Source organism: Barbus barbus (genome assembly GCF_936440315.1).
Source record: "Barbus barbus genome assembly, chromosome: 31".
NCBI lineage: Eukaryota > Metazoa > Chordata > Actinopteri > Cypriniformes > Cyprinidae > Barbus > Barbus barbus.
Window position 1 is genome coordinate 26,976,758 of NC_136759.1, and position 20,901 is coordinate 26,997,658.

General features: G+C 41.2%; 1 protein-coding gene across 1 annotated transcript in view; it reads left to right on the forward strand.

Annotated features, from left to right (window-relative positions):
• The first annotated feature begins 1,033 nt into the window (after window positions 1-1,033).
• Window positions 1,034-20,901, forward strand: part of LOC306851799 (cullin-3-like) — a 33,806-nt gene continuing 13,938 nt past the window's right edge. Inside the window, exons 1-6 of the mRNA XM_079388244.1 lie at window positions 1,034-1,669; window positions 3,620-3,817; window positions 6,272-6,385; window positions 8,740-8,900; window positions 10,513-10,627; window positions 10,995-11,223. Coding sequence (XP_079244370.1) covers window positions 1,607-1,669; window positions 3,620-3,817; window positions 6,272-6,385; window positions 8,740-8,900; window positions 10,513-10,627; window positions 10,995-11,223 — 880 coding nt within the window. The 5' untranslated portion in view covers window positions 1,034-1,606. The remainder of the gene's footprint in view (window positions 1,670-3,619; window positions 3,818-6,271; window positions 6,386-8,739; window positions 8,901-10,512; window positions 10,628-10,994; window positions 11,224-20,901) is intronic.

Below are 20,901 nucleotides of genomic sequence, written 5' to 3' on the forward strand. Positions count from 1 at the left end.
GAACCTCAGGCTGAAGGAAGGTTAAATTGACGTCTGTACAGTAGAACACAGGAGAAGGAGGTTCAACACTGTTCAGCAATAAAAACACAATGAAGCACAATTGTTAGTTTATCTAAAGTCATTTTTGCTTATTAGTATGGTTGAACTGGATCATCAAAGGTCAGCAGCAAAGATATTGGTTAATAAAATGGGATTAGATACATTTGTGATATTTAACATATTTAATTATTGCAGGTTTGCATCACATTCTGAGTTTGTATTTCACTGTTTTAATTCATTCTGATGAATACTGAATGTTCACACACAACGCCTCTGTTCTTCTGATTTCTCCCAGCATGGAGACAGGAGACTTGTCAGACAATAAATGGGAAAACAATGTAACTGGCATTACTTTTTTTGAAAAATATATTTTCTTGTACTGTAAATTAAAAAGTAATGCGCTACTTTACTAGTTACTTGAAAAAAGTAATGTGATTACATAACTCGCATTACTTGTAATGCATTACCCCAGCACTGATTGTCACTAAAACTAACTTTTCTGAACACATTTAACTTTTGTTTCACAAAAAACCTTAGACAGGGGCGTTTTCCCGCACTATAACCTAAATCTTACCAACCACAAACTTTTGAACGGTAGTGTATGTAGACCTATGATCTTAGACAAAGAATTAACACTATCAATTCACTATATCATGTTGCGTTACGAGGTTTTATTGGCTAGGCTCTACTTTATTTGTCTTCTAATTGAGTGTATTGTGGACCTTCAGCTGTTCCAGTCACAGAGCCTTTGTAGGCTAATCATCTTTTATTATTTCATAACACTTAAGGTATAATTTATTTGTTCTAGGAGGACTGAAAAGCCCAATTTAAATGATTTCAATTGCTAAATGACATGCAGCTAACGTTGACAGAAAAACAAAAGATGAGTGATATGATATATGAATAATATATTTGTTTGCATCAAATGTACACGTATTGAAGAAATAGCTGTTTGTGATTGGTCAGCTTGGATGGTTTTAAACAATAATAGGCTACTCCTATTTCTCTGTGTTCTCAATTTAACGTTTATTATTATAATTATTCAGTATGATAGTTTGTCACGAGATACGTGTCACTTTTCTCATAAGAAGACAAGATATTAATTCATTTCATTGCTGATGGGAATAATTTAATTTGTAGATCAGAATTAGATGTGTACCAATCTCTAGAAATAAGACAAAATGTCATTTGAACGGAGGATTAGGCTTTCTGAGCGACTCCTTCAGGAAGACAACTGTTTTGGCAACAACAGTTATTAGCTAATAACAATTAGTTTATCAGCAATACAGTTGTTAATCAAATTACACGTTTCTCAGTCCAGTCTGAATATAGATCTCGCGAGAGTTTCCTCGGCGGTGAGACGAGAGTCTGCGAGATTTGCGCGTCCGCCATCTCTAGGAGCAGAAAAGTAGCAGAAAGCGAAGCTTCGCCTGTCAACAAGTCCGAAGAGTGAGACTCATAAAGAAGGTCAAGCGGGGCTCAGCGCTGCCTCTTTATACCTGTTCCCCGTCTTTTCTCAGAGAAGACTTTCATGTGAAAGGAGACAACGGCGGGGAATAAGCCAGACATGTCAAATCTCAGCAAAGGGGGCACTAAAAAAGACACCAAGATGAGGATACGAGCCTTCCCCGTGAGTATGAGCGCTCTGAGCCGGCGACGCCGTCACTCGAGCTCCGGGGATCCGAGCAGACAGGCCTGTGTGAATAAAACCCTTCACACCCGTCTCAGTGTTAACCCCAAATAATCAAATAGCCATCATGAGAGCAGCGTCAGTTCGGTCTGGGTTTAGAAGCTCTTGCGTTGTTTTTACGTCAAGCTAATAGCTAATGACAAGCTAGCGAGCCTGCTAGCTGGCTAACCTGTTTAACAGCAGCAGATGATCACAAATAAATGCGCAGTGACCCAAATACACTGGTTTTATTGCATAAGTTCCCCCAGTGAGCTTATTCAATCAACAGTAAATGTGTCATTAATCAAAACATTTGTTCTAGTAACGTTGTTTGTGGGATGTCTATGACGAAGTTTTGCGTCAAACATGTACCGTTTGCATGTTTATGTCACACATGACTAGTGCAGATGTGGGTACCACGGGATATTTAGGTTACTGCCAGTGAAGAAACGAGTTCAGTAGCACTGATGCTGCAAGAGAGGTTTGATGTGGATATGCATATACAGTTGCCTTGATCTAAACAGTCAATATACAGTAAAACCAAAATGCACTGAGATTCGCTGTAAAATCATGACCATCAATGACCGTGACCTCAGATGATGGGGTATTTGTGGAAAACGGGATATCATGAGAAAATGATGAATCATCCCTGCCATCAGGCAGCTCTTATTCAGAATCGCTTATGTCAAGCCAATATAGACTACCCAGAACACATTGGAGAGTGCTTTATTAAGATTGAGATTAAAATTGAGACAACTCCCTTTTAGTATATCATGTTGGCCAAGCCTTTTGTGTATTTACCTTGCTTTTTCTCAGTAGACTGGGGATATGGGAAGATAGCATGAATAACTGTCATAAAACATCAAGTTGTTCGATCAAATAAATGCTGTGTATTTTTTTTATAACTAACTTTTGTGATGCATCAGCTGCTGTTGACAGTATATCATATTAACTTTGGGCGATTGAAAAGCACAGAATGGCACAGTAATTTCTGTCTGCAGTTTGACCTGTTGATTTGTTTTTTGTTTTTTTTGTGGAATGTTTTGGTTGATTGTGCTGTCTTTAAGATAAATGCCATTGGTCTGATATTATCTTATGAAACACAATCACGTTCACACTTTTTTTCTTTTCTTTTCAGCGTGGCTTGGTACAATGTCTGATTTAGGTTAGATTGATAATCTAACCAGTTTGCTGGTCAAGGTTATGCTGAGCCATAGTTAAAGCCCGTTCATACCAAGAATGATAACTAATTATAACGATGACTGTAAAGCTGTAATAACCATTCATACCAACAGTAGAAACTATATTGGCCTCCACATCAGCGCACAATAACATTCTGTTTGCATACGCTGCAGTTTTGTCATCTGCAGAATGGACTCTGATTCGCTGTCAATGTATTGTTCATTAGCCTTAAAAAAAAAAAATCAAGTGATTCTGAGATTGTTCTGTGTCGTTATTACCCTTGTGTTTTGTGGACTTGCCTACGCTCATAGAATTGGGATGATCATAATTTACAGTTATCATTATAGATATTGTCCTTGGTGTGAATGGCCTTAAAGGGATGGATCACCCAAGAAGTAGAGTTTTATCAACTTTATCATTTGAAACCTGTATCACATTTTGAGGAATATTGGTAACTAAACTGCTGCAGAAGTCAATGCCTACCAGCAACTGTTTGGTTACCAAATATCTTCTCTTGTGTTTAACAGAAGAATGAGATTCATACAGATTTTGAACAACATGAGAGTGAGTAAATGATGACGGGTTTGAATTTTTGGGTGAACTATCCCTTTAAAAGGAAGAGTAAAAAATGCATAACATTTGAATTTGGTAACCCTCAAACAGTTGGTAGCTTCATGCATCACCTTTTCTCCCTTAATGGTTTCCCCTCTTCTCTCTGCTTCATCTCAGATGACCATGGATGAGAAGTATGTCAACAACATCTGGGACCTCTTGAAAATTGCCATCCAGGAGATTCAGAGGAAAAACAACAGTGGGCTGAGCTTTGAGGAGCTCTACAGGAACGCCTACACCATGGTACTGCACAAGCACGGAGAGAAGCTCTACACAGGCCTGAGGGAGGTGGTCACAGAACATCTCATCAACAAAGTAAGAGCCACACGTCTTTGTCGTGCCTCTTCTCTACGGTGAGGGTGACGGTGTCTAACCTGGAACCGTTCTGTTGGCAGATCCTCTGGCCGAGTACCGGATCTGGCACGAGAAACGATGCATGTACATGTCCTTTTATGCATTGGGTAGATGCTTTTGTCTGAATTTCATGCATTCCCAGAGAATCATATTCTGTGAACTTGACGTTGCTAACGCAGTGCTCTACTGTTTAGCTACAGGAAGATCCAACACCAGTTCAGTGAAAAGGGATATCAGAGGGTAGAAAGTAATGTACGCCATCTCGTACCAACATGAATGTTCAGCACCAAAATCTACTCAGATTTTATCATGCATGGGCTGAATGAAAATGCAAATTCAAAATGTTTTTTTGTTTCTGATGCACCGATGTATTGGCCGATAAAAGCAGTTATCAGCACGATCGGACAGTCATTTAAATCAACTGATGATCAGAGCCGATTATATCCTGTCAATCAAAAGGCAGTGGAAACATGTCAGACTGCATGTGGCTTGTCGTACAGTACTATATAAATGTCTCTGTTAAATTTAGGTAATAATAATGAAATAATAACACATGCAATCTCACTTCTTAAAGACAGGACTGTTAACGCAGCTTTGTCCTTTTGCTAACATTCTGATCAGAAACAAAGTCTTGGCTTTCAAATTTGGCCCATTTTATCATGAAAATCAAACAATAAATGTCACTTTGAAGCTATTAAATGTGGCGTGACGGATAGCTTAAGCTGCTTCAGTTCAAGTGGCATCATCTCTTTCACTTTAATGAAAGTTATTGCACAAAATAAATGTGAATGAATAGCCAAAGTTATGTTGAGAGATACAGTACATCATGCCTCAACTCAATTAGTGTTTCAACAATTAAAACAGCTTGTGAACAGTGTCACTTAACGTTACATTAGAGTAAGTGTACCCATTAAGCCCACCAAAATCTAAGTTTAGGTGTTTTTCATAGATATTGACTTTATGAGAAAATTTGTTAAAATGCAAGATTTATCTCTTATTTGAAAATGTATGAATTAGTTGATGTACATTTTAGAATATAAAATTAAAATATTTTATGAATAAACTCTTAATTAGTACTTCGGCTCCATTTAAGCCTGCATGTGTTCCAAATTAGCCCATGTCATGATTGATTCACAAAAATATTAACATTTATTGATTTTAAAAAAAGTAAAACATCAGTATATTTATTCAGTGAAAAGTATTTAAAAATAAATAATAATAATTGTATCACTCTCTCCCTCAAAGACTTTCTCTCCACTCCAAACTGTTTTGCTAGTATAGACAAGTTTTTTTGTTTTTAGATATATATATATATATACTGTGCCCTCATGGTAAAGGCAATATATGATTTTGATTGATCAAAATATGATTTTTGGACAGGTGCTGTAACGGTTTTCTCTCTTTTTTTTCTCTCTCTTTTTTTTTTGTCATTTTCTGGCTGAAAACAACTGATACTGATGAATAAGTCCCTTAATGTTACATTTACCTCAGGAAAGTTATCCAGTGTTCACAGTTGGTTAGTTAGCTATAAAAGGAAAACACTAGAGAGAGGAGAGAGGAGCTTATTTACTGTTAATTATTTATGTATGTTTGAATACATCTGACACGAAGTTATGAAAACTGTCTTATGTTCAATTGAATTTTTTTTTGTTGAGAGTTATCAGTATGTCTGAAAAGAAATATCAGTTGAATATAATATTTAGTTCTGTTATTAGTTTCAACTTTTTATTTTATAGTAGTGGACCAAATTAGTTTACAGCATAAAAAAAAGGTAGGCCTACCTGAATTAGTTTTTTTCAGATGAATTGATATTGAATCCAGTTGTGTAATACTACATATTGTCATTTTTTCTGAGACTGTTATCATACTGTCTGAACTGTATCTTAAGCATTTGACAGCATAAGAAAATTTAAACCATACAGCACAACATTACCACTAAACTATCGGTATCAGCAGACAGCATCCCTAGTTTCTGACACTCACTTACCTTATTTAAATGTTTTCAAATAGCAGTCCAGATTTCTGCATTTACTGTGGTGTTTATCAAACACAATAGTACAGTATAGTACAGGCCGGTTACATATTTGTCCTCTGCTATTCACTGTCCCTTAACGAAAAAAAACCTTGCATTGATGGTGAATGAATGTGTCTGCACAGACTCATTAACAGCCGTTCATTCAAATGTAAATCTTTACATTTGTCTTGGTGTGAACAGGCCTTAACAGGCAGTGTTGGTTTAATGAAATGAGATCAACTCTTTTAAGTGGGTTTGAGGTTTGATGTTCACTACCGCATGAGAGACAAGTGCTTCATTAGCTGATTACACCGAGTTGTGTTTCTACTTGCTGGCTTGATATGAATTAGCAGGAAGCCGTGTTTATCCTGTACTTATTTCCAGTCTTTGTCTGTTTAAAGGTACGAGAAGATGTGTTAAATGCCCTGAATAACAACTTTCTGCAAACACTCAATCAAGCCTGGAATGACCACCAGACGGCTATGGTGATGATCAGAGACATCTTGATGTACATGGTGGGTCCTCATGACAGTCTTTCATTGTATGTTGATTGATTTTTGTCTTGATGCTACTTCTTCATAAGTGGTAGCTTATTACTGATCTTGCGCGGCATTGCTGTGTTGATAAACCTCAATCATTCTGGGGCATGTTTCTCAAAAGCAACTATTGCTGCTAGTTCCGTCGTTACCAATAGTTCAATGGAACTAAGAACCATAATTAGCAAACAATGCTTTCGGGAAATGCAGCCCTGGTTAGCTGCATTTCAAGTTCTAATTCCCATTTACAGTTGTGGCCAAAATTATTAGAACACTACACTAGTATTTTCACCAGCTGAAAAATGTTTTTAAGTCTAATTTTTTAATTTTTCCATTTATTGTAATAATCCAGTGAGAGTTTTGTCTGAGAACAGCCAGTGCTCCACACAGAGATCTGATCTGATCATCATCCAGTCTGTCTGGAATGACATGAAGAAACAGAACAAACTGAGACAGACTCAATCCAGAAGAACTGTGGCAACGTCTCCAAGGCTGCGTTTACACTGACACAGATCAGAATTTGTTGCACACGTGTAAACACAAAAGCCCTCACAAGATCCGATTTTTTTGCATCCGATCTGAGCCACTTCCATATGTGGATTTTAATTGGATACACATCCTATATCTGCACATCTGACCTACGTGTAAACACACATATCCGATTCTCCACAGAACTCCCTATGCGAGGGTGACATGTTTGCTCATAATGATTTTTATTAGCGTTTTAATTCCGGCGTGCTGTATATGCGCTCACATTTTATTGAGATGGAAACTTTTTATAGGTAAGAAATTGCACATTCAGGAGCTGGTTTTCAACCCTTGCCCCGTGAATTTTGAAAATACAACAGCTAAAAGCTATATTATATTTCTCAGCAATGAGGTGATAACTTAGCAGTTTTTGTTATTAAACCGAGCTTTTTCTCAATGCTTCACAATCACTCGCTCCCTCGCACGTGGGTGCCTGCGTTCGTTCTCTCTCTCTCGTTAATTCATTCGAATTCATTTCAGTAAATACCATCTTTAGTTTCATCTTTATTTCACTAAAGAATTCTACCTCTAACAAGCAGTAGATAAAATAGTCTAACAAATTAAAATTACTGTTATTTTCCAGTCTTTATCCGTTCAGTCAGATATTGTGCTGCAAAACATCCATGAAAGCCGCTGTCCATGCTGGCAAATAATAATGGCCTTTCGATGTGAATTATATAAATAATTTTAATAGCACGGTCATTTAAAACCCAAGGGTCTACCATGCGTATAAGCGATCACTGCAGACAATCCTTTTGGGCGGGAATTAATGTAAACACAGATATCGGATACCAGTCATGTCTAAAGTGCATGTAAACAGACCGGCCAAAAAATCACATATGGTCAAAAGATCGGATTTGTGCATTAAGACTTGCAGTGTAAACGCAGCCCAAGACGCTTCAAGAAAGCTACCTGCAAAGCTCCTGAGAAGCTCTGCTCGAGTTCACCGAGGGCAAAAGCTGCTTTAAATGCAGAGGATGCTCATATCAAATGTTGATTTAATTTAGTTAATAGAAGTTAATTGATAAAGGAAATCTATTTATGACATTATTTTTGACAGCATCCTCATTTTCCAGCATTTTTACACAAGTGCCTAAAACTTTTAACAGCACTGTAGCTTTGCAGGAGGTCTCTTGAAGCGTCTTGGAGACACAGTTCTTCTGGATTTAATCTGTCTCAGTTTGTTCTGTTTCTTCATGTCATTCCAGACAGACTGGATGATGATCAGATCTCTGTGTGGAGCACACAAATCTCACTGGATTATTACAATTAATGGCTAAATGAATGTTTGGAAATGTAAACTGATATTTCCTACTGACACACTACAGCAAAATATAGAAATAATTGACTTGAAACCATTTTTAGTTGGTGAAAATACTAGTGTTCTAATAATTTTGTCCACCGCTGTATATTTGCTGGAGAATTGGAGGTCAGTGAGTGTGTCTGCATCTGTCACCAGGGTGGCGTTTAAGGTATAGGTCACCTACAAATACAAATTATGTCATAATTTTCTCACTCTCGTGTCATGTCAAACTTGATGGCTTTCTTCTTTGCAATGCAACAGACATTTTGAGATTTTTTTCCAAGGCCTGAAATTAATTTCAGAAAAGGTGGGGGAATTTTAAAAATATCTTGGAGAAGCTTCTCTGGAGAAGCTTTTCATTTGCTGCCTTGCAAGCACTGCTATTTCTTCTGGATAGTTGTGTATTATGTTTCCAGCCAAATTGACTGTTGCTTGGAAGAGCTTTATTTTCTGTATTAGCTTCATTCTTCTCTGCCTCTCTCCTCTTCTGTCTTTTGTACAGGACCGGGTGTATGTTCAGCAGAATAACGTAGAGAACGTCTATAATCTAGGTCTCATCATCTTCAGAGACCAGGTGGTTCGTTACGGCTGCATTCGGGACCATTTGAAGCAGACCTTACTCGACATGATTGCGCGTGAGAGGAAAGGAGAGGTGGTGGACAGGTGGGCGTCTTTATTTTGTTTGAGTAGCGTCACACATATAGACCATGCAGAAAACTGTGTGTGAGTCATCATAATTTGGCCATTTTTGTTGCCACACAAATACTTTATTTGTAATATATCAAACCTTACCTTTGCTAATGTGCACACGATAATGCCAGATTTTTTTATCTTTATTATTTACTTTTTTTTAAAAATCGTGTGATTTAAATTCATGTGCCTTATAAGTACTTTTCTGCTCCGTTGTTTGTGCAAACACAACACTACATGAGCCCCTCTGGCTAGGACGGCCTGGGTTTGGGGTGTAAAAAGTACCAAGGATAAAGAAAAAATAGGTAATATGTCATTTTAATGTCAAATTTATGGTATTAAAAGTCAAAATAGCCAGTGACATACTTTAGAGAAAGTAAAAAGGTCCACATTTAATTGTATGTAATGATTTATTTATTTTAGATTTTTTTAAACCTTTCTAAATGGACTCGTTAAATCAAGAGACAGCGGTGTTTGATTAATTTAAGGGATAGTTCACCAAAACATAAAGTTGCTGTCATCAGTTGCCCACTCTCATTTCGGTCCGAACCTGTATGACTGAATTTTTTCTGTAAATCATAAAAGAAGATATTTTGAGATGTATTTTTTGACTGTACGATGGAAGTCAGTGGTTGCCAACATCTTTCAAAAGATCATTTATGTTCCACTGAAGTAAGAATAGAGGTTTGGAACGATGTGAGGGTAAGTATATGATGACAGAATTTTCACTATCCCTTTAAAATCACTTTATGCATAAAGCAAAGAATAATCTTCTTAAATCATCTGATTTTGTCTGGCCAGAGGAGAATGACACTATTTCCCCGTATAAAAACTGTAAATCCACCCAGCTTTATATCAAGCTGATGTAAAGCTGCTTTGACACAGTTTGCATTGTTAAAAGCGCTCAACAGCGACAGAAAAAAATCTGAATAAACAGCTGATATTACCTCTCATAAATGTTAAATGTTGGTTAACTTTAAGCCTTTCTGAACATATAAGATTATTACGAGAAATTGATTTTAATACAATATAAATATAAAAAACAAGCCTCTAATTCTATATTGTATTCGAATTTAAGGCTCATTCAGAAAGATGAGGGAGATAAAATATGCGCTCTTACCACAGTCTACAACACATTACAATATAAACACCATAAAATAAACAGTTGGTGTAAATGCACAGTATTCATTGATCATGAGACTGCTCTGAAGCGGCGAGACTGTAGACCCCACGCTCATATTTATTTAATGAAATCAGCCTTTTGAAGTTTAACAAACGCATTAGGCTGTATCACAAATTATGTTTCCATCCCCAAGTTTAAGACCTCTGAAAATGATGATGAAGTTGTTTGTTATACAATTTAAGATATTTAAGAATTTTAATGGTCTTAGATGTTTTAAAACTGACATTTTTTTACTTTTTAAGGCCACAAAGTCACAAACTGAAAAGTAGAAATGTAAAACAAATAAAACTATATATATAATTTGCTGCTTTTTATAATATTTAGACCGGTTATTAAATGTAATGGAAAAAGGATCTGCAGTTTTCTTAGTGTATATTGTAACAAGTGCTCGTCTTCATTCAGGGGTGCCATTCGTAACGCTTGTCAGATGCTAATGATTTTGGGCCTGGAAGGACGGTCCGTCTATGAAGAGGATTTCGAGGCCCCATTCTTAGAAATGTCTGCTGAATTCTTTCAGGTTTGTTACACTTTATTGCATTATTATTTCTCTATCAGATGTTGTAGTTGGTATCGCAGTGAATGTGTATATTAGCATTTTAGGTAACATTTTATTTTGATAGTCAACTTTTTGATAGTAACTTTGCAACTACATGTCAACAAGCAGTCATTAGAGTATTAGTAGACTGTCTGCTTAATAACACTTTATTTTGATCTGTCCACAACATATACTGGCTATGAGAAACTTTGTATATGTCAACTTATTCTACTAACCCTAAACATACCCTACTGAGAGTTAATAGACATGACTGAATATGTAATAATTTCTTCATTAATGTGGTGTTTTCTGCTTTAACCCTTGTTTTAATTTTATTCATCTTTTTCAGATGGAAAGTCAAACGTTTTTAGCCGAGAACAGTGCAAGCGTGTACATAAAGAAAGTGGAGGCACGGATAAACGAGGAGATCGAGCGAGTGATACACTGCCTGGATAAATCGACGGAGGAGCCGATTGTGAAGGTGGTGGAGAGAGAGCTGATCTCCAAACACATGAAGACTATTGTAGAGATGGAGAACTCGGGCCTGGTGCACATGCTCAAGAACGGAAAGACAGAAGGTGCACTGTCCTCATCGCATTGTATTACATCAGTACTAAAGCTTAGTGGTTAAAGATCTGGAATGAGAGGTTCCTCTTATAATGTTAGTTGAGTTTTATGACCGTTTTCCACAATTTCTGTAAGTCTGTTAAACAGTTTTTTTCTGTACATTTGACCGATTCAAGATAATGAGTCAGTTAAAACCGTTTAACTAGTCAACTTACAAACTTAACTTGCAACATGATTCAAGTAACATTCATTTTATTAACCATCTGGTTAAAGAAAGTTCTGTTTCTAGCGAAGATCAACGGTGTAAATGTAAAATGAAATATGAAGACGAGTATTGTCTAAAACATAACCTATATGTTCAGAAGTAAAATACAAAATAATGATATTTCTTAGAAAAGAATGTAGACATTGAGTTTTACAGGTCGACTCAAAAGGTCAATGCAATTCAAACTCAAAATGACTAAACGTATAACACCAGTAGACTATTATTAACAGTAAATTTTTTGTAAAAACAAAGAAAATGCCAGATACTTTCAGCCTGTGACCATCATGGGAATATAAAATGTCAAACTTACAGCAGTAGTTTTATTTATTTAATTAATTAATTTATTTATTTTCGTTTTTGCATTTCACCGCGCTGCTTTTTCATGTTTTTTTCTATGTGAGCATGCTCTTGAAGGACACGTTTGGATGTTGTGCTCACGTGTCATGTCTTTTTCTAAAAATATGTCGCTCAAGTTAAAAGAAGTTCAGCTCGCGTGACGTCGTGACTCATCATTTTTCCCTTTCCACCGCCTGCGTCCTGTTTTTCAGTGATAAAAATAATGATAAAGATAATACTTAATTGTTAAAAAATGTCCAGGCCTAGTTTGAAAGTGACTTCTGTGTGAGCACTGCTTCATACATCACTGCTCTGTTCACAGTGGACCTTCTTTAGTCTGCTAATGTGACCGTACTCTTACTCTCACGTTACTGTATTCATAGTTGTGACTATGCAGAAACACATTTCTGAAAGAAGTGTCTGTGCTGCTTAGTGATCAAAAGAATTTGGGTTTATCACAAGTAAAGAAAAAAGCATTTGATAAATTAAAGATTAGATTTCATTTTGTTCCTAAATTCAAATTGGAACATTTAATGAGCTTGGATGAAACATTCAGTGAACGTTAAATAGAAGATTAATAGGAAATCGACATCAGTGGTTGGGAAGCTTTTATGATATTATAGAGATAATATTCATGTGTAGGGAATGAATCCTACATATATATATTTATATTATTTAGCTTTTAGGGAATCACTCTTTAAGAGTTGATCTTCATATGATTAATTGTTATCAATCATAATGTACAACTTATGCCTTGTTAACGACTTGTCCAGCAAGCATTAATAACAGCAAGTTATCTTTTAACACGTTGTTTATTTCATTCGTGGCCAACGATTAAAATAAATCAAATAGTTAAATTGAGTTAGCTTAGTTAGCCCAAGAGCGTATAGGTAAACGCGATCTATTGGCAAATAGTTACGACATGTTAAATCACATAACACAGACAAAAGATTTCTTAATAAGGTCAAAGTTTATTCACTATTCTAACACAACATTAATAGACAATTTAAACATACACACAAATGGGAGCGAGTTGTTTATCTCTGAAGAGAGAGAGAGACTTAGGTTTGAATGCTAGCTTTTCGACCTGAGGAAACTCATAGACAAAGAAGTATTTTATCTTTACCCTCAGCGGAGAGATATCCCGGTTTCAGTCAATAAAGAGATTTGCCTTACTTGGTCTTTCAGTTGTTTTGATCGAACTCAGTTCAGGCTTTATCCAGTTCAAAGATGAAGCCCTTTTTCCTCAAGTGAAGTAGAGACGAACTTTGCGGGCCGCGTTCGGATTGGCTGTTCGGTCGGTCGTGTGACTAGCGCACTCTTCAGTGGTTGGTTGTCTCGTTCTGAAGCTTCAGGAAGTCTTTGTCAGCTCTTAGAAGTTTAACTTAGATCGCTGTGCAATGCCTTCGCCGTGATGTTTAGAGGCCAGAAGCGCTTTGCAGCGTGAGCAGAACGAGAGACGAGCGAGGCGTGGCTGTCCTCCTGTTGTTTTCAAACTCCAACTCCGCGAGCTTCATGGGCGTGCATCCGTTTTAAGCGAGCTGATTTAGGTCCGCCCTTTTTGGCGCGTAGTCCAATCGAAAGAGTCTTTGTCGGCAGAGCCCCGCCCTGCGTAGCTGCGTGTTGCATACATTATCTGCGCAAGTATTTTATCACATAAAAACTTATAACAGCAGACTTCCATTCATCTTGTAAATAGGCGTTAATGAAAAACAGATAAGATTTAATTCATACCACAATATTATTATTCATTAAATCAGCTTTCATCCGAGACCAAACACTAGCCGTTTAACAGGCACCAAAATACAAATATCCTTTATATTCGATTTCGTAGTTAAGGCATTGATTAAACGATCTTAAATTCTAAATACACATATTAATCAAGTGAAAATGAACAACTAGTACTCAGGAAGATTATAAATTCTGGAAACAGATTTACCATAGATTTAAAATAATGCAACAGCTTATAAATGTCACAAACAAAACATCCTTTAATATATAAGTTTATAAAGGTATGGTATATATATTGTTTCTTTTCTCGAGTATATTTTGTTTAACTTTGTTCTTTAAAACAAAATCCTTCAGGGTGTGGCTCTCTTTGTTTCACTAGCACATGGTCCAGTTGAATTCCTTTGTCTGTTTTGGGGGGCGCAACAGAGAAACGGCGCGCATTCTCAGGAATGTACTGATAGTTGCTAGGTCGTAAATGTCTTTGAATTTACTGCATGAAGTCAAGGGAGTATGGCGCCAATAAAGTTTAGGCTCCGGGAAGGGGGGTTCTGTTTTCTTTCGAAATGACAAAACGTGAATTTCCTGAGCTGGAATGCGGGCTTTGATCCATCCTTGCATCAGGAATGTGTTGAACCTAGATGTGTGTGTATCCTGATCAGGCATTACATATTCCCCCTTTGCTCGGTGAGGTCCCCGTTTGTGGACGTCGGCGGGCACTGGAACAAGAATCAGGGAGAACAGGCACACACAAGGCACAAACAACATCTCCATCACTGACTGAATCCTGGTGCAGGGTAATTTTGGAATGTACAGGTTAGAAACTTGAGAAGACAACTGGATTACTAGAAGTGTGGTTATTTTGATTGGTTTAGTTGTCCGGGGTTCGACGAGGCGGTACAGGCGTGATCTCAATCAGGTTAAGTGAGTTCTCCGGTTCGGGTTCTTGGTCAGTTTTATCACGTCGGAAAATGCGCGGGACGCCTGACGTGCATTTGTTGCAAGACTCTTGAACGGCGTTCACTCGTTTGTGTAGGAGGAAGGCCAGGGTCAAAGTCACAACATATCCTACAATAGTAGAGATGCAAAGCGCTGTGTCAGCGGCAGACCAAGACCGAATAATTGGCGCGCCAGCGGGCGGAAGGCGAGCGATAGCTTCTAAAGCTGTATCAACGGGAGTTAAATCAATCAGTTGTGTTCCTTCCTCACTGATCCTTTCTTCCAATTCTGGATCAAGGGTGAAGGAGTGCTGTTTGAAGAAAGATGAGATTTCGATTTCAGCCTGATACTCGTCGTCGGTAAGGTGGTACAACGCCAAATCGTCAATATGGAGGATCGAGCCCTTAGGGACCGTGATCCATAGGGTTTGGTTAGGTAGGATAATGCGTGTGGCGGTGTCGTGTTGATCGTATGTGAGGGTAGCCATTCGCGCTGGGGTGTTGACCAGCCATCGGTTTCCGATAATTTCGGCTTGCGTTACCTCAACTTGAGAACGTGGTGTCGCTTCGGCGGGGCAGCTAGTGTCGGGCCTTATGGATTCTAGGCCGCAGATGCCCTCAGTATTATCGCGGAAAAAAGGCTTACTCGGGCAAAGGAAGTGAATGTCCTTCGTGAGCGTACACATCTTTAGGTTTGGGGCCAGATACAACTGTTCGTTGTTATCGTGATACGCAACGATTTCAGGAGTGTGGATTTTGACATAGGTGTTCCTTTGCCAAAATCCCACATTCACTACATCTTTGAGCCGGTAAATGTTATTAGCGTCGATAATGGTTAAACTGAGGAGAATGGCCCGGTCACCTGGATCGGTTGACCACGGTTCTCGCAACGAGTTACAACGACTTATTAAAGGGAGTCAATCTCAATTTCGGGACCTGGATTTAAGGCATTTGTAAAGGGAGTTTCCTGATGAGGGGACTAGAGGAGAAGAGAGATTGGATTGAGAAAAGGAAAACGGGAAAAACATAAAAGAGACACGACAAACAAAAGAGATACACAAAGAGACACAAGTACACCGAATGAGGCAAGGCCGCAAACGAGTGTCACATGTGTAGAGTAACTCCTCTCTACTAGAGGTTGGCCCTAGTAGTGCAGCTGAGGAGAGAGTGTATGTGTTATGTTTAAGCGAGGTCGCTATATGTTTCCTAGACAACAGAAATTATGTTAGTGTGATGTAGAGCGTATGGGTGTCGGTCTGTGTCAGTGGGCTTGATCTTCCCCCTTTGCCAGTCGGCTGGAGCTCTGGTGCCTCTTTATCTGGTTTCGATGGACCCATCGAAGTATTGGCTCGCTGCGCCCTTGGCTGATTTTGATTCGGTAGGCGACAGGGGAGAGCTTGTCTACTATCTCATGGAGTCCCGTCCAGCGAGGTAAGAACTTCTTTGCCAGGCGATGGGAAGTGTTCTGCTTTGGTTGGGCAAAGCGGTAGTACCACACTTTGTCTCCGACACTGAGCTCATGGTGAGAGGCCTTTTGGTCGTAGTAGGCTTTACGACCTTCTGCGCTTCGCTGCAGTTGCTGTTGCGCGGAGGCGAAAGTCGCTCTCAAGTGTTGATGCAACTCTTCCAGGTACTGGTGAGTGGTGTAGGCAGTGACAAGGTTCAGGTCACCGGGTTGGTACAGCAGATGCAGTGGTAGCGTCATGTTTCTCCCTGTCATCAATGTGAACGGGGGTACCCCGGTGGACCGGTGTGGGGTGGCTCGAGCGGCCATCAATACCAGTGGAAGTTTGATATCCCAATCCTTTTGATTAGCGGACACATACTTCTTTAACATGCTGACCACTGTTCGGTTACCACGTTCGACTTGCCCTGAGGACATTGGTTGGAAACTTATGTGGAGCTTGGCCTGTATGCCCAGGAGTTTCCACACTTCCTGCATGATTGCAGCGGTGAAGTGGGTTCCACGGTCAGAGTTGACCCTTAAAGGCAATCCAAATCTTGAGAAGATGTGGTTCATTAACAGGCAGGCTGTTGTTTCTGCTGTATCGTTGGGAGCTGGGAGACATTCTATCCACTTTGTGAATTCGCAGACCACGGTGAGGAAGTATTTGTTACCTCGTGTTGACCGTGGCAGGGGTCCTACCCAGTCTATTTGGAGGTCCGACCATGGGAAGGTCATTCCCTTTCTTTGCAGTGGGGCTCGGTGGTTTGGGTTTGCCGGCTGGAACTGGCAACACACCAGGCATCCTTTTACGTATTCCGCTACGTCCTGCTGCATGCCGGGCCAGTATGCTACTTGCTTGAGGGTTTCGTATGTGGCCTTGGCACCGTGGTGTCCAGCGCATGGTGCATCGTGTGCGTGTGTCAGCAAAATCCCCCTTTGGCCGTGAGGCACTACGAGCTTTGGCGCAGTGAGAGGCTCAGGGACATATGTGAGAACACCGTCTCTCAGATGTAGCATGTGCTTGATTGAGTGGAGCGTGCGGAGCTCAGAGGAAGTAGTTAGGTCGGAAGTGGAAATAGGATGAGATAATGGATCGGCTATGTGAGCCGCAATGGTTCGCAGAGTGGGATCCGCTGTTTGGAGGGTGAGCAGATCGTCAGTAGCGAACTGAGGTGATAGGGTAACGAGGGAGGAGGCGGGGGTATGAACGCCAGTGGCGTGCTGGCGGCGGGTTATGGCTGCCACCGTTGGGTTGGGTGGGAGGGATTGAAATGTCCAGGACTCTCCGTGTAATGCTCCTGCTTTGGCGAGGGCATCGGCTTGGTCATTGAAGTCTTTGTCTTGTCCTGGTTGACGTGAATGACCTCGAACCTTTTTCCAATACACGATAATGTCGTGTTCAGTGACAATGGCATCGCTTGCTTGGAAGAGTTCCTGGTGCTTGACAGATTTGTTGTTAGCTGTCTTGAATCCATTCTGTTTCCATCCAGCTAAATGGCAGGTGAAGCTGAGACGGGCGTAGTTTGAATCGGTACAGATGAGGAATTCTTTGATGTTGTGGGATGCGGCCATTTGCAGTGTAATGAGGATGGCTGCTATTTCAGCATATTGTGATGAGTGAGGGCCTAAGTTGAATTGTTGCGGTGGGCACGGGTCGTTGTTGAGCCAGACCACTCCCGCTCCAGCTTGTAAGTTGCCCTTGTGGTTGTAGGAGCATCCATCGACATATGCTGTGGGCATTCCTTCACACACATTCTCCTCGAAGTACCTGTGATTCGTCATTTGAGGTTGCGGTGGTTCTTTGGGTTCCGCTGGTGTGTGCAGCGTGTCCGTTGAACAGTTTTGGCAGGCTGCTAGCCCGTTGCCCAATGATGATTTGTAGTTTTGGGCGTATCGTGCCTCCACATCCCGTCCTTGGAGTGTCATTAGCCAGGTAGCTATGCGTGCGTTGGTCACCACGCCATCTCTGATGCGTTGACTGTTGAGGAAGGTGACAGGTTGGTGACAAGTCTCGATGATGACTTTCTGTGCACCAATGTAATTCGAGAAACGCTGGATAGCCCACACAGTGCAAAGTAAAGCTTTTTCGCAGTCTGAGTACTTGCATTCTGGGGAAAGTAGCGTTTTGCTGGCATAAGCGACCACTCGCTTGTCTTTGTCATGGAGCTGGTATAGGCCTGCGCTGAGGCAATGATTGGAGAATCCAGCATCCAAGTAGAATTCTTTTCCGGGGTCTGGGTAAGCTAGACACGGGGCAGAGCACAGGCGCTGTTTGAGCTGGCTCATCGCGGTGTCCTGGGCTTCCGTCCAGACGAAGGTTTCATCCTTTTTCAGGAGGGAGGTTAGTGGTCGGGCAATGTCAGCGTAGTCTTCGATGAACTGTCGCGAGTAATTGCACACTCCCAGAAAGCTCCGCAGTTCAGAGATGTTAGTCGGCGCTTTTATGCTTTGGATGGCTTGAGTGCGGTTAGACTGTGGCTCGATGCCGTTTCTTCCGACAAGCAGTCCGACATAGTTCACCTTGGTTTTGCACCACTGTCCTTTGTGCAGAGCGATTTTGGCTCCTGCCGTTGTCAGCTGGTTTAGGACGTGATCAATTTCCTTGAGGTGATCTTGAATATTTGAACTTTTCATCAAAATATCATCGACATAGACAAGGTTGCCTCTAGCTCTGGCGTCAGGGCATGCTTTGTTTAGAAAGATGTTGAATTCAGCTGGTGAGTTGGCATAGCCGAAGGGGCACCGTGTGAAGGTGTACTGTCGATTGCCAAAGGTGAATGCTAACTTGTGTTGGTCATCGGGGTGGACAGGGATCGTCCAGAACCCGGAGGCGACGTCCAGTGTTGACAGGATCGTCGAGCCTTTGATCTTTGGGATTTCTTGATCCAACTGGGTCATAGGCCATCGTGACAGTGGTACTTGTTGATTCAACTTGCGATAGTCGATGGTGGGCCGCCATTTGCCGTTAGGTTTTAGGACTGGCCATATCGGGGCAGAGTATGTGCTGTTGCAGGGCCGGATGACCCCCTTTTCCAGCATGGAGTCAACAATTTCTTGCACTGGCTCATATGACGCTATTGGAATCTTGTATTGTCGCACAAATGTGGGTGGCGCATTCGGGTTTGTCGGGATGCGCACCGTGTGGATGTTGGTCAGTCCACAATCCAGAGAATCCTTTGCGAAAGAGTCTCGGTATTTGTGCAGAATGTCTTTGAGTCCTTGGCGATCCACTTCGTTGTGAAGGGCATCCGCCTCACTCAGGATCTGCTGAATTTGTGCGTTGAACCCGGTGTAGGGTTCTTCTGCAGTTAAGTCATGGGAGGGGCGTTGGACCCCGGTGTTCACCTGTGGAGGTGATTCCGTCGCCGGCTGTGTTGAGACAGCATAGACAGCGAGATGAGTGTCATCTGTTAGTTCTGATCGACAGACGCTTTCTCTGGACACCGGCAGAATGGAAGTGATGGCAATGATTCCATGAGGTTTTGTGAACATTACGGTGTCGTCGTATTCGTGTTCGTCTGGCATTAGATGTGCTGGTATAGGGCCTATGACAGGTACCATCAGTTCAAAGTCATGGAATGTCTGGCTGATGAGCCATCCCAGGTGATTGGCTTTGGGAACGTGGATGTCTTGGGCCGTACAGTTGTTGAATAACACGTACACAGCACGAGATGACACTTCGATGAGAGGTGTGGCTTCCAGGGTCAGTCCTAGTTTCAGGCAGGTCCTGGAAGGTTGGAAGAAGCTTAGCTTACTGTTGAGAGTTTGGCCAGGTCGCATGTTGAGGCGGACGCTGACACTCTTGCTGTAGGCAGGTATTATGGCTTCTTGCTCCGTGATCATAGCGCATGCATCGGGCATGGTTTGACCAGATTGGAGGTTCTTGAGGTTGACTGCAGTTGTCAGTTGGTGTGACAGAGGAGCCCATATGACGTCGTTCACAGTGTCAATGTAAGCATTGAGCCGGACCATGATATCCGCTCCAATATAGATGTCGTGCGGTAGATCTGGAATGACGAGGAAGTAGTGACTCAGCTGTCTGTTGTTCCATCGTATGTCCAGAGCGCAGATGATCTTGGAGGTGGCCATGGTTGTTGCCCAGGGACTGAGAGGGAAGCGGCTGTGCTTAGCGACATGTGGTAGGCTCTGATGTCTTTGCTTCACTGTGCTGAATAGCTTCAGGCTGATGGCTGAGTTCTCTGCCCACAGGGCTAGTGCTGCGTCGGACACTGATGTGCCTTGAACGTCTATTGCAGTCATGACCCGATGGGGGCCTGTGTTTGATTCAGGCTCTTGCAGTGAGCATAGAAGTGGGTCCTGGTCTTTGTTGCTTGTGCTTGATCCAGGTACAGGCTTTGCTACTGCATCATCAGTCGCTGGATTGAGGGTGGTGTCTGTGACTTGGCACTGCGACTCGTTGGAGTCTAATGACTGGCAGGGCAGAGGCTCGCGGACTTGTGTCCACATCTTTAGGTGCTTGAAGTCTATCAGCGGTTCGAAGCGATTAAGCAGATCTTTCCCAATGAGAAGTGGATACGTCTTGAGTGGTGAGACGTATACCGGATGGACGAGATCCATTGATCCAACCGTTAGGTGGATTGGGGCCACATGTTTCAGTTGGAGGCCCGTGTGGGAATATGCTTGGAGGTCCAGCTCACATCTGTGGAGTCTGAGAGTTCTGTTAGTCCCCTTTGTTCTTTCTTGGACCTTTTCGAGGAGCTCGGTGGACATTAGAGTGATGTCAGCTCCCGTGTCAAGAAGGGCTTCGACTCTGATGTGTCGTTCAATGATGATGGAGAGGTAAAACTTTTTCGCTATACCTTTCTCAATGAGATCGCCTAGGAGTTGAGGGACTGGATTTTGGGAGGAAACGGTTAGGATATCAGGGCTGATGTGGTGTTCTTCGGAGGAGTGGCAGACGACCAAGACAGCACTTTCAGGAACTTGAGTGGTTTCATCAGCAGGTGTTTGCTGG